General features: G+C 41.0%; 1 protein-coding gene across 5 annotated transcripts in view; it reads right to left on the reverse strand.

Annotated features, from left to right (window-relative positions):
- The window catches only part of ANKRD17 (ankyrin repeat domain 17), an 87854-nt gene that overhangs the window by 22300 nt on the left and 50993 nt on the right, over positions 1-14561 (reverse strand). For 4 of the 5 annotated variants that reach the window (XM_061345830.1, XM_061345829.1, XM_061345832.1 and 1 more), the window contains exons 8-15: positions 11828-12065; positions 11253-11444; positions 10792-10901; positions 9926-10013; positions 9078-9205; positions 8470-8613; positions 7773-7875; positions 5450-6199 (exon numbers count right to left, since the gene is read on the reverse strand). In XM_061345830.1, coding sequence (XP_061201814.1) covers positions 5450-6199; positions 7773-7875; positions 8470-8613; positions 9078-9205; positions 9926-10013; positions 10792-10901; positions 11253-11444; positions 11828-12065 — 1753 coding nt within the window. The remainder of the gene's footprint in view (positions 1-5449; positions 6200-7772; positions 7876-8469; positions 8614-9077; positions 9206-9925; positions 10014-10791; positions 10902-11252; positions 11445-11827; positions 12066-14561) is intronic. The other variant, XM_061345833.1, reaches the window with a different exon arrangement.

Genomic DNA, 14561 nt, shown 5'->3' on the forward strand with positions numbered 1-14561 from the left:
ATAAACCAGCAATGGGATAAAAGGATCATGATTCTTCACTGTCACATCTAGTCCAAAAGAACCTGGTAAAGATGGTAAACCAGAATGGAAATTAAGCAAGTGTGCTTAGCTTGGATGAGAGAAAAGCACAATCATCAAATAATCCACATACAGACAAAGTGAGCCCTGCTAAAGTAAAAAAAAACCAAGGGAGTTCAGAAGGTCTCAATTCAGGTAAAGTGTGGTTTTCATGCCAATGGTGTTGCAGTGCAGGGGAGGGAAAAACCTCACCACAAACCCCACAAAAAAACCCCAAAGTAGAGACCTGTTTAAAAGCCAATCCCACCTCCTCTTTCCACAAGGTTAAAAAAACAACCCCTTTACTGTACAACCCATATATGTTTTTATTTATACTAGTAGAGAATATGTATGTTGACTTACAGCTGTCATATTAAATGTATTTCAAGTGTGCTTCCAGCAATAATTCACAGACAAATATAGTTCATATCCCCACAGCACATCACTGAGACAAGATTAATTTTAATGGGTAATGGCATTATATAGATTTCACCATCACCAGTGCAGAGTTCAGATTGATAATGGAGGGCAATGAACAGAATCTTTACTGTGTCCAAACAAAAACAGGAAAGTTTTCAATAAGCCAAAAGTTTTCTGCAACAGCCTTGAGCAACAAAGAGAGTAACCAACTAGCCTTGATCATCCAACCTAGTCACACTGACAGTCAACATGGATCTTTCTCCTCTGCCCCTCCATCTACTCTAATGGACCAATGGCAACAGTTAGCAAGAAGTCGCAGTTGAACATGAAGACATCATGACTTCATGCCTGGGATAACAAAGTCTTCAAAGCTAGTGCACCATTAGAATATTCTAGTATATACACAGCTTTGTATGGGATCAGCTACCAGTGTTCATCACATTACAGAACAAGGTCAAGCTTCTTTGTCAGAAAACATCAGTCGAAGCTCTATTTCACCACTCTGGTCCAAGTCTTCTACATGTGTTTGGGTACGAAGCAGTTTTGTGCTTCCTGACATCAGGAGCACAGCCGCTCTTCATCTTGGTTTCTTTCTGGCGGTCTAAGCTTTACCTTTCCTTACAACTGTGCTGGGTTTAGCTGTAACAGTTACTTTTCTCCTTCTTAGTAGCTGGTGCAGTGCTCTGTTTTGGCTTTAGCCTCAGAACAATGCAGATAACACAATACTGCACCAGCTACTAAGGAGGAGAAAAATAACTGTTACCATGCACTGTATTAAGAAGGGGTGGAGAGTGCGCGAGTGACTGCATGGTTCCGAGTTACTGGCTGGGCTTAAAACCTCAACAATAATAAAAAGAGGACATCCTCACAACTACCTTCTCCCCCATGCCCAACAGCCCAAGAGAAGCATTGGTTTTACAACTGGTGCCCTCATATCAGGGGAGGGACACTGGACCAATTAAGAAACCTGAGAACTAACTCAAGGGTTTTTTTTCTCATCTGCATGTCCTGAATCAAACCATGTGTCTGGAAAAAGCCTGACATATTCCTGTATGTTCCTGACATTCACACTGTTCAAGTGTGCTACTTCCCTGAATATTTCATATTTTCACCAAGTGCAAGATGTTACAGAAACCAAGCACCTTTATAATCCCATTTCATTTTTATATCAACCATTAAGTTTCTTACTAGTGTTGTCTGATCGTGGCCATGCCTTTAAAAAAAAAAAATTTACCCCTTATCTCCTGTAAGGTCAACAGCAGATGTATAAAACAACTGGTTTACATTTCATCACAATAAGCCAAGATGAGGGCCTGAAAAAATGAAATTCCTTACAAGAAATGTATTAGATAGCTCAGCTTTTTCCAACTTACTTCAAGTCAACTCAACAGGCTTGTTCCACACCAGTTCCTTTCCCTCTGCCTCCAATTTCTCTGTAGCATCTTAGGTTATTAAAAGATACATTCCTGCCACACATGCTTAAAAATCAATAGAGAGCACTTCAGATGCATAACATGCCTTGAATTACAAGAGTCCCAGTTATGTTCTGAATTCAAGTACAAACACATAGTGTGGCTTCTACGAGCTAACAGCTCTACGGATGCAGCCTGAAAGCCATCCCACACCAGTAGTGATGATTCTTAGGTATTTTTATATATATTGGCATTTATATATACAGTTTTAAATGTATATATATTAGTACAAAAGGCAGGCTACAGGGTCTATCCCGCTCAAAACCACCTGCCTAGCAATAGATGTAAGTCTTTTAACATTCCAAGGACAAAGGTTTAGATGCATTTACCATACATTTGCAAGAACAACATAACCATTGACAGCAATCAGCTGTAGTTACACCAGGGCATAAAAGCTTTCATTCTCAGTTTCCTGTGGCTCCTGCACAGGTCACAAGTGGGACAGAACATGGCAAATTTTCTGTGATGCTGATGCTTTTTTCAGTACTGAGTTTCTGTGAAGAACCTGCATTCAAAGCATATTCTTTCTTAGGTATTTAGACAGTTACAGTTAAACTGACTCATCCCACAAGGTAGCTTCCAGGAATTTATCTTATCAAATGCTTAAAGATTCCTGAAGTTCCTTTGTGAGGCTCCTCTACTGGACATAATCCTTCAAGTAGTTACTACTCCTAAAACAAATCTGCTGTTCAAAACAGATATATTTTATTCTTTATATCCTTAACACACCATTTAACACTTTTTTTTTAATTCAAGAGTTACAAAGCAATCTCCTGTTCAATAGCTTCACTGCAAACTAAGGCCTTGTCCAGCACCTGAAGGTGAAGAGAAAATCTATTTTGTGTCATCCATTCCAGGAGGATCAGGTAGGATCTCATAGATCAACCTGAAAGATTATTTCCTATTTCTTCAACTTCTTTCCTTGAACACCACACCCCACCCAAACCCCAAATTCCTCAACTTGGTACATTCTCTCACTGTGCTTCCAGGCAAACTTGTAGCACTCTGGGAACATGTATTTCTTTCCCTAATAGCAAGGAATCCTACTTCAGAGTCCAAGAGTTGATCTATCAACAACACTTGACCTCTACATCAACACTCATGTCTTGTATTCACCTCTGAATCAACAGCACTTGCACACCTAGCCTTGTTTTAAACAAATGTTTCAAACGGGAAAATTAAACTCATTGTTTGCAGCTAATTAAGCACAGACATGAGAATTAAATAAAGCTTGCACAGTCAAGGTGAAGCTTTGTTTTCGTAACTGGTCCTACAAGCTGCAGCTCTGAGATGGAACTAAAGTCATCTCAGGAACAGAGATTTTAATCCATTGAATACTCTAAGAGGGTTCCCATTAAGAAACAAAGCTGATAGAATAGACATAGAATATGTAGCTGCTGTTTAAGTGTTTTGTGTTACACTGAGCCTATTTCAGCTCCACACTGAATTCTGATGTGTGGATTCAGCTGGCACTTCAGTTGTATACTCAGGTCTGTATCTGCTCTTGCTTAAAAAAAAACCCTGAACCTAAAATTAGCCACCTCACAGAAAAGCAAATATGTAATTGCATCTGTACAGCTTTTCACAGACTTGCCACAAATGCTTTACAGAGCTCAATCTGCTGGGGGATGAAGGGACTCAGAAAGAGTTGGGGGTTCTAGTGGATGAAAAGCTGGACATGACCTGACGATCTGCACTCACAGACTCAAAAGCCAACTGCATCCTGAGGTGCATCCAAAGCAACATAGCCAGAGGATACAGGGAGGTGATTCTCTCCCCTCTACCATGATCTGGTGAGAACCCCCCCTGCAGTCTTGCCCAACAGAAACCACTCTACTGTTTTGTGAATTTAGACCTCATGACCAATTGCACATGTGTATGCACATACTAAGAGGTGGGACTAAGTAGTACAGAAACACTCCACGGCACATTTGAAGTACCTGACCTTTCCAAAAAGCTCGCATGAGCATTTGGGTACATGCCACATGACCTAAAATGGTAGATTCTCAACATGTTATATGCAGTTAAGCACATAAACTTTTAGTTAGGACATTTGTTAAGTTATATATTAAACACAATTAAAACAGTTGCACAGACTCTGCATGTGTAACCCACAACTGTAACTATCCCATCTCTTGAACTGAGTAGCTGGTATTATGTACCCCAGCAGCTTCATGTGAGAGAAAGCTTCACTACCAATATATGACAGACATAGTTATATACCCTTTTTCATGCATCCAGTTTGGATCCATTTTTGCATCCACTGACAGCTTCTAGTCTGTATGTCTACACTTTAATTCTAACACCACATCAGCAGAAAAGAGTCTCTGTAGCTCCCATAAGTTCCAGTCATCTTTAATGATGATTTGCCTGAACAGCAGGTTACTCATTAGATGCCTAATGTAAAAGGTGTTGTTCCAAGTATTTTAAACAATCAGCACCTGATATTTTTAACTATTACTGGTGTGTCTTCTACTCACTTTGTACCATTATTGCACTCCAGTAACTCTTGCAGCATACACACAACCTGCACCTCTGCCCTAAAATGTACTTGGAGACCTGCCTTTCCTCTGGCCCATGCACCTCATCTCAATGTGCTTTACAAAGCAGGCTTGTCAAAACAGACAGCGTTTTTAAAAAGGACAGTTCACCAGCAAATGCTCACCAAGTGATGTGATTTTTACAGTACTATATATCCTAACAGTTATCCTGTAGTCAGCTAAGGAGTCAAAATCAGTATTTCAGCAACTGCTGAGGCATGGAAAGGGGACTCTGTGCAACTGAAATGGGCATAAAGGAAAGCAACACTAAAACCTTGCATTTACTGTGGTATTTAAAATACATTCCATTCTTCTATTTTACCACTTGAGGTTTAAAGCACTGGCTAAAGATTCTCTGAAGTGATTAAGACAGCACTGGGAAGGCTAAATTTGTTTTTCACTGGCAAAGCTGCCATTTTCTCAGTAGATATAGAGGATTATCATTTTTTTCCAAACAGAAGTGTAAGCTTCAACAGCTAGACTATTCAAGGCCTACCCAAGAAGCTATCATTCAAGAGACAAGTCTACAGGTTTCTTACACATTACAGGCTTGAGCAGCTCCAGCTGCTCAAAGACTATTCTGTGTGCTCCAAGTCAATTCTCAGCTAGTCCAAAGTACTAACTAGTATAATCAACATGCTGTTCCTGACCTACAAGCTCGTTGAAATGGAACTATTAGACCCTAGCACATCCCCCCCCTAAACTGTGAAGAGCTGTAAACACCACTTCCAACATACCAACCTGACCCACAGGCACCAGTTAGCTCAACAAAAGAAAAGGCAACCCTGCAAATGGAAAAGTTAAACCTAGTTTTCTGCCCTTCTCAAGAAAGGGACCAGCAGGTTAATGTAGCCTGGTTTAGAGCTTGTGGAAATACACAAACACACATACACAGAGAAGTGGACATACCCTCAACTGGTCAAGCAAATATTATACCTGCTCGTAACAATATAAACCCACCTGCCATGATGTCATCCAGCGTGTCATTGAGCGTCTGAGCAGGGCTGGCTACCATTAACCCTTGCTGTGTTTCTGTCAGTATTCCTTGCCCCAGCCCTGCTAGTTGTGCTTGGCCCAACACTGGCTGTCCAACTATAACACCTTGCAGTTCTGTAAGATTTGCGATGGACCCTGGAGGTAAGGAACCTGCTGCCAGAGGCAAAGCTTGTGGCATCGCCAGAGGCTGAATTGGTGCAAAACCCGTCTGCGCAGCAGCTTGCTGGGGATCATCTTTAAGCAAGATGGGGTCCACTTGTTGTAATCGTGCATAGTCTCCCTCTGAGAGTTGGTCTCCTACCCCAACGGGAGTCAGTAGTCCCAGATGCTGGCAAGACTGTTGCTGTTGCTGGAGCTGAATTCTTTGCGCTTTTACCTCTAGATACTGCTTTTTGAGCTGCTGCTGAGTTTTCAGCTGTAACTCTCGCTCCACTTTCTGCAGTTCCTCCAAAATCTTTTGCTTCTTCTGAATTTGTTCCTCTCTGGTTTTGTTCAGCTCCTCAATCTTCTCTTTGGTGAGCTGGTCAGCATGTGCCAATTCCAGGGACTGCAGCTGAGCATTCTTCTCTATGGCTTCTTTTATCCTCTGCTCCAGCTCTGTCAACTTGCCCTGAGCCTCTTCTACAATGCTCTCTGGAGACTGATTGGTGATGTAACCCTGTACATCCTGGTTGTTTGCTGGCAAATGACTGCTGGACTTTTGTTTAGAAGCAGCTGTGTGAAAAAGAAACCCCCTCAGAACCAATGGAAGTGCATACGAATGGCATCCTCATTACAGAGCTACTCCTGGGATGCTATATGGCCAGTTATGCACCAAGACACAGCATCCACAGAAGGTCAGCGTGTACTGGAAGGCCCTCCAAGAAAACTCTCATCTTCCACTAGCAATTTGAACACAGCAGTCAGATTGCAATTAACAGATTACTGCACATACATCCCAAATAACCCTGCGCTATATGGACACATTTACTCCAACAATTGTTAAGACTTTAGCCCAATGAAGCCATTGTCTCAAGAGCCGCTGCTATCAAGTGGTGCTACGAGATAAATGGAAACAAAGAAAAGGATATGCTGTCTCCTTACTTGATGTTTTGTGCCTGTGATGTTTTTGGTATGGTGTTAAAGACACAAATGTATGGTTACAGCCCTGAAAGCACAGCAAAAACGATGCAAAAAGATCTTGAGGGACAGGTGACTTGTGCTGGGCCACTGGGTTTGTGAGTGGCTTGGTAAGTTTTAGGATGCACTACGCTTCCTTGAATTACTGAATCCTTTCACTACAGGTATCCAGCTTTGCTCAGTTGACAAACAGCACTAGACCCCAGGATAGTCATTTACAAGTTAACATGATCTAACAGGGTTATGTTTAGCCCCTACGTTTTGCCCCTAGCAGACATGACTTTGCCTGTGTCAAAACTCAGCTCTCTGCCCAGGCAAGGCAAATGTTTCAGCCTTCCTGCAAGAATGAGCGATGGACTCATCCAATTCATCTTTTATGAAGAAGTCCACAGTAACACAGCTGACATGGTCTGCCGTATCAGTTGCAGAAGGAACAATCAGTTAATTTTGAAGGGCGAAAGGCAATAAAAACTCAGGGTCTGAGTCAGTGGAGGTGCCCAGTTTCTTCCAGTCATCCTCGCTGCATTTCCAGAACAATACAAGTGTACACACAGCATTAATTTTTTTATGATATGCACGCCTGTATTTGCACTACTGCTGATCCTTGATATAAATTGGTTTTGGAAGAGAATTCTTAAGGACAGAAAGTGTTAAGTGTCAAAATGGTAATATCAAAATAGATGCAAATTTAGTCCTGGCAGGACATGAGCCACATCAGACTCAATGTTTTCTAGCACAAGAAATTCCGCCTTCAATCCAATTAATCAAACCCACTCCGAGACTACTCTCCTAAGTAAGCACAAGTTGTCAAATCAACTACAGTACGGACTTTAACATTTGTTTTTACAACTTCCAGTATCAAATTTATATAGGCTTCTGGGTGACAATTTGCATTAGTCCAGTATGTCAGCCTAATACATTTTAACATATTTATTTAAGGCAGATTTCTTGACGCTTTATGATTACAGGGTTAAAGACTGATACTTTGTATTTGGCAGATAAGCAACTCAGAAAAAATATATTTATTTTTTTTAACCAAAAAAACCTTACAGTTCCCTTGACTGAATCCAGAAACACGCTTCACAGGAACTACTCTGCCACAAGTGCAACCCTCTATCTTCTACCTTGGAAGGATATTTAGAAAATAAGCTCCAGAACTAAGACTGACCTTTATTTCTGATGGGAAGGGTTGTGGCGACATTAGCAGGGGGTTTGTCAGGCTCCTGGGGTGGGACGACCATTGGCAGCGCCTGCACTGGTACACGAGGAGCCTAAAATGTTGGATACTTAACAGATTACTTTTCTCATACTCTAATCTAGTTAGGTAAATAAAACCTGTTAGAAAAGCAGAGTTTAATGGTGACTAGTAACATTTAATACAAGTTTTTCATATGCCTAATACAATTTTTTCATATGCCAAGTTCAATAGTTAACCGTTTGAGATCATCTGACTTCTATATACTCTGTATTTTTAATCTAGAAAATTACTTGTCAAACACTACTTATCTCAGCATGGTACAGTGCTCTAGATGGTGAAGCAAACACATGCCACATTGGGCTACAAATGGAATTCTCAAGAGCCTCATTAATTAAGCAGACCTTTTTGCTTGCTGGGTTATTTCCCCTCACGATTTTTTTTCCAATCATACTTCTAGAGCAGCAAAAAGAACACTGAAAGCACTACACAGTAATGCTCAAAGGTCTTCAGCATTTTCACAGCAGCTCAAAGCCATTTTCAGTGTGTTCACGTACAGTTCAGTAGTTCATGAAATGATGTAACAACTTATCTCTAAACTCGAGTAAACTGCAAAAAAGAAAGGCCAAAAATCCTCTCAAACCCACAGCCAGCAAGCCCCAAATCTTACCCTATTTAAATCATGAGATGGTGGGGTCAGCTGCGTAGCATCAGGCGGAGGAGCAGAAAGCAAGTTGTTTGGGTAATCGAGAAGGTAACAAACCACACTGGTATGACCACCTTTTGCTGCCTCTATTAACATAGTTGAGCCATCCTGAAGAGGGAAAGATGACACTATTAGAGAACAGTAACATCAAAACCTGACAACACTGAAGCATTTTGGAAGACATGACACTGTATCTATTAAGATTGCTTTAAATAAACATTGATTCAACCTGCAGCAGGTCCACACATAAGTTTAAGGGCTTTATTTACTCCCCAAAACTGTAGTAACTGTTAAAATTTTCCTTCCTCTTCCACAATTATGACATTAAGACTGCAGTGCAACTTTTACATCTTGGTAATCAACCTGCACTCCTTGTAACTCCAACTTTTATAAACATGCTCATGAGCACAATGTCTGCTGATGTAGTACCAGCTCTAGTATCTTCTCTTAAAATCACGGCATGTTGGGTCAGTTGTAGAGAACACAGAAGGACAAAATTTGTTTGGCTTTCATTAGTTTTAAGATTAATGAGACATCACCTCAGTGGAAAATAAGGCAGTTGAGCAACAAACCTTCAATCTGTGTGTAGGATCAGCACCATGAGCTAGCAGTAACTCCACAACTGCCAAATGACCTCCAGCACAGGCCAGCGACAGCACTGTATGATCATTGTTAGCTGTGGTCCTATTCACATTTGCTCCTTCAAAAGTAAGAGGGGGGAAAAATTATTTTAAAATACTTCAACTGGTTGTCCTCCACCAAAAGGGAAAATTAAATTTCTTGTTCAAATGGAAACTTAGTTCTCCATGGCTGCAGTCTTACAGCTGATAAACAGCCAATTATTATTATTATCAGACTATTTAACATAGCACAAAAAAGAAAAGCAACCCAACTTGCACTAGCATTCCAAGCTCACTCTTCAAATAGCTACAGTCTAAGTCTGGAACATCACAGGGCAGGTGAACCTACTGCTTTTAAATTTGCCACCACCCACGCCAGGACTGGGCCTCTTTTAAATATGAAACAAAATCAAACATTTAAGATCTAACAGAGGGATCCATGTATCTTAGCAAATGACTGACTGTAGCTTTGCTTCTTTCCTCTACAACCTAAACAGGAAATTTACAACACACTGGAAGTTTTAAGTCAGTCCTCCTCCATACAAGGAAAGTCCAAGAAAAATCTGTCAGCATCAGCTTAAGAGACAGAAAACAGCAATTCCAAGCTCCACATCAATTCTAAGCATTCAACTATCTTGCCAGAAACCAGAGGTGATCATTACATGCCTAATTTAAGAATCAATAAGCTACGTAAGTTAAAGCATTTGAAACAAATCCAAGGAAGACAGGCTAGAACTGACATGCTCCTAACCCTGAGTATTTCTAACAGCAGGAAAACCAAAACCCTTTCACACTCTTACCTTTGCTAATCAAGAACTGAACAGTGCAAACGTGACCTGCTCTCGCAGCTTTCATAAGAGGAGTTCTTCCACCTTCTGATTCATGCTCCTACAGCAGATAGAAAAAGGCTTAAAGTTCAGAAGCAGCACAGATCAAAGGATGCAATTCAGCCTTAGGGATTTTTGCATGGAAAGGTACCAGACATGGAAGATCTCTCTTTTATGTTTCACAAACTACAGGTGTAGCATTTACATAACATTTGCACTTGCAGATCTACCTTTTGCACTGCAAACTACCTTCATACATGTCTGAGACTCCAGTACGAGAAGCACTCGGGGGATTTGACCTGAACAAAGTTTTCTATTCTGCTTAACTACGATTTTTGCTAACACACTGGTTACAAGCCTCCTAAAATATAAAAATCCATTTACTTCTGTCACCTTAATTCCATTACAGTACACCAATAGATTATATTGGAGCAGAACTATCAACTGTTTGCTGCATAAGAATAGAACAAAGTTGAAGGGACAAGAGATAACTCATAATCAGCTCAACAATTTAAAGCCGAATGCTGTTCAGTACTGCGTATGACAGAATCACCAAGTCCCCTATTTCTCTGTAGAGCCACCCTGAATGGCTTAGCGATGCTTTAGAGCTCCATCACCAAAGTACTGTAACTGACCCACACACTTTCAGGTAAGTGAACAGCCTAAAATCCATTAGAAAAACATCACCAACTCTCACTTCATTACAAGAAAAAGGTTAGAAGATAATTTGAATACAACTATAATAAGTAAATTCGGTAAGTTTTCATCAATGCACCCAGAACAAAACCAGAAATAGACATTTCTTATTTTCTTTCCTAATTAAGAAGGTAATGACTTACCAAATCTGCACCTGCCTGCAGTAAGACATCTGCTACATCAGTATGGCCATTTTCACAGGCATATGTCAGTGCTGTGTCCCCTGTTGCTGTTGTTGCATGCACATTAGCCCCTGAAGCAATCATAAAGACCATGTAAGCTTTACAAAATTCACGACAGAAAACATGCAAGTCTCTTCATAACCTTTACCACATCAGTCAGCAAGTTTTTAACTTCCCCCTTCCAACTGAACATGTATGAAACTGAGAACTTAATCCTCTAGGATTAGAAAAAATAAAAATGAACTAAAAGTTCATTCACATCAACTTAATCTTCAAAAGCTAAATTAAGAGTCTAACTAGTAAATTATTTAGGCTTCCACAAACCTCGGCAACTGATGAGAAGGTAACAAAACATGAGTAAAGATGTTTCTCTCAATGTTACAGTAAGCCTCTCCAAAACTGTTACCAAAATTACTCCATACCTGCAGCTAATAAATATTTGACCAGCTCCAAATGACCCTCTTGAGCAGCTTCCATTAAAGGAGTAGAACAACCGAGTTCAATGTCTGCTCCTGCTTTAATGAGGAAATCTGCAACCTCCAGAAAACCTCCACAGCAAGCCAGAGTTAATGCAGTTTCTTGTGTCTCCTCTGTCTGAGCATTGATGTTTGCTCCTTAAAACCAAACAAAACACCAGTTAGTGAAAGCAGTATCAGCAAGGACAGTTCCTGATGCACAAGGCATCTTCTTATTGTATAGATTCTCATTTTTAGAACTGGAGAAATTTTATTCTCAAGTCACAGTGTATCAAACTACAAGATTTTAACTTCATTGAACTACTTTGGAACCCCCCCCAAGCACCTCAAAGCACTTCTCTACAGCTTTTCAGCAATACCACCACCTCAAGATAGGCCAAGGTGATCATGCAGAGTGCAAGTTACCCATATAAACCGTTCAGTATTCAGGGCCTGTTTGAAAAACGTCAACCTGTTCTGAAGAACATTTCCACGCAAACAGCTATTGAATTACAATCCATGGAAGGTCCCAAAATAGTTACCTTGACCAAGTAACAGTGCCACCATCTCTTCATGGCCTTCTCTAGCTGCCTCCATTAGAGGTGTGTATCCTTCATCATTGACCTCTTCCAAGTTAGCTCCACGTTCAATCAACAACGCTGCCAGCTCAACATGCCCGCCACAGGCTGCCAGAGTCAATGGAGACTCAAAAGAGTCCGCAGGCATGTTCACCTGAGCTCCGCTGTCAAGCAGTAATCTTGCCACTTCCACATGGCCATCCTAGGAATTCACAAAAACCAAGATTAAAAGGCAGTCAAAAGAGTAAAATTGCTCATCTTCTCCAGAGCTCTACGCAGTCACCAGACAAACAACAAAGCAAAACCCAAACACTTGAGAGGGAGCTCAAAGAGGAACCTGCCTCCTCCACAAGCGCAATACCAAAACCCTGTAACACCCAGGACTCCTCTTGGTTGAAGACTAAGTAACTTAAGGAACGAAAATTCTAAGAAATGTTATCTACCTTTTCTTGGGTCCTGGCAACAAATTTGCTACCAACACCACAGGTGGCCTAATACATAAAGGAATATTAGAATTTCACTCCAAGAAAAAAAAAAAAAAAATCTATCTTCTCTTGGATGTAGTAAGAGGTTTTGATGTTCTTCCTGAAGACTACAAAACCTTTACGTTTCAAACAAGTCACTGAATGAAACAAGTCACTCAATGCCAATGCTCCTCACTTCAACAAGAGAGGGAATTTTGTTTTAAATCCAACATGCAGCTGCATTATTTGTTCAATACAGTGTATTTCAGTTACAAAAACAATGCACATAAGCAACACAGTTTGTCCTCATATCCATGCAGACTACTAGTGTCTCAGTATTTGTTACAGACTCACAGCTTTTGGGGAAGGAATAGGAAGAGAGGACAGGACTTAAGGTCAACAATTTTGCTTCCTTCCTTTCTTAAAAGGAAGCGGCACACAGTAATACTGCTTGTCTCTTGCCACCTGCAGAACTATTTCACTGCTCAATTTAATAGTAGAGTCAGGACTTCCTCTCTCCAAGAGAAAAGCTAAACCTAAGACTTCTTTTTTTTTTTTTTGGTCAGATTACTCAGACATGACAGGAGCCACCTGAATACAGCCTTCCCTTGGCAGGATTTGCCAGATACCATTACCATGCTGTCAAAATTGTTTTACCAAAACTTTGCTCCTTAGTTTACTTTCTTCCTTTAGAAACAAAGCCAATACTTGAGGGTATGATCTTCATCATGTTTTCAGTATCCCATAAATCCAGGAACTATTTGAAGTGGCTTTTCAGCTGGATGTTTACCCTGGATGCCTGACAATGACATATCCAACTGCCATTCAATCCTGCTTTTGTTTAGATAGCAGCAAAGGCTGGCTCAGTCACTGCAGCCCAACAACACCACAGACTCTCCAAGCTGGTTTTCTCCATGCAGAAATTGCCATCATTCCAACATGGAGTAACCATAATGGGAAAAGTTCTGACACACAAAACACAAGAGGATGGCACAGAAAAAACAGCAGCTTACCAGAACACAAGGCTGTCCTGTCCCAAGGTTGTAGCTGAACAAGGTAAGTACACCTTGACCTCAGAGTAACTGGTAAGAGGCAGAATACATTTCTTGCCAAGCTAGAAACCATAATCCCAAACAGTTCTTTTCCAGACAAACCACAGAACTGACATTTTTACACCTAATTCTCTGACGTGTTTTCTACCTTCTTCCAAGATCAAGGGAGCAAGATTTCCTCTCAGAAAACTATCTAGGACATTAACCAGGATGTATTCACCTTGAAATGACAACACTGTTTGAAGGGGAAAAACTCCCAAGACTCTGTAAGGAATCTCTACTCAGGAAAATGCAGTGTGATTCAACCATCAGGCTCACTACTCACCCCTGATGCATGACAAGAAGCAAACAGCAGGAGAAGGTGTGCTTCCAAGTTGCTGATGTGGGACAAGCAGCCCTGAGAGTCATTGCTGATATTCAAGCTCATACAGGAATTCTATGCATGCCTTGACCAGCTTTGCAATGGGGTGGTGCCCTTCAAGCTCATTTACAACTGCTAGGAAAACTCTTAACTGCTATGAGATTTAATGAAAAAAGAAACAAAATTTGACCCATCTGCACCAGGTATATTTTACACATCAACTGCAGCAGGCAACTGGTACTCAGACCTCCCTGTGGACTATCAGGTTACTTCAGCAAGAGGAAGCTCAAATGAAACAAACCTGCTTTTTGCTCCCACAAGGCAAGTCCCATTGCCCAACAACTCATTTGCATTAAACCCATGTTAACTCTTATCTATAAATAAGCTCTGTGTCAGAAGTCTTCCCCAATACTTGGTAGGAGAAGGGTTAAACAGTCTCACTGGCTTGTACGTAAGCGTAATACTGCCCTGGGTTTGGCTGCAAGTTATTTTTCTCCTTCTTAGTAGCTGGTGCAGTGCTGTGGTTTTGACTTTAGCCTGAGAACAACTCTGATAACACACCAATGTTTTTAGCTGTTGCTAAGTAATGCTTACCCCGACCACAACTTTTCAGTCTCATGCTCTGCCATTGAGGAGGGACACGGGAAGCTGGGAGGAAGCAGAGACAGGACACCTGACCCAAACTAGCCAAAGGGGTATTCCATACCACAGCACATCATGGGCAGTATGCAAACTGGGGAAGTTAGCTGGAAGGCCCACGTTTCTGTTCAGGTCGGGTCGGGTATCAGCCGTGATGAGCAACTATATTGCATATCACTTGT

This window comes from Neopsephotus bourkii, unplaced genomic scaffold (genome assembly GCF_033783945.1).
Source record: "Neopsephotus bourkii isolate Nb327-2 ecotype Australia unplaced genomic scaffold, CSIRO-AGI_Nbou_v1 NB_244, whole genome shotgun sequence".
In the NCBI taxonomy this organism is placed as follows: Eukaryota; Metazoa; Chordata; class Aves; order Psittaciformes; family Psittacidae; genus Neopsephotus; species Neopsephotus bourkii.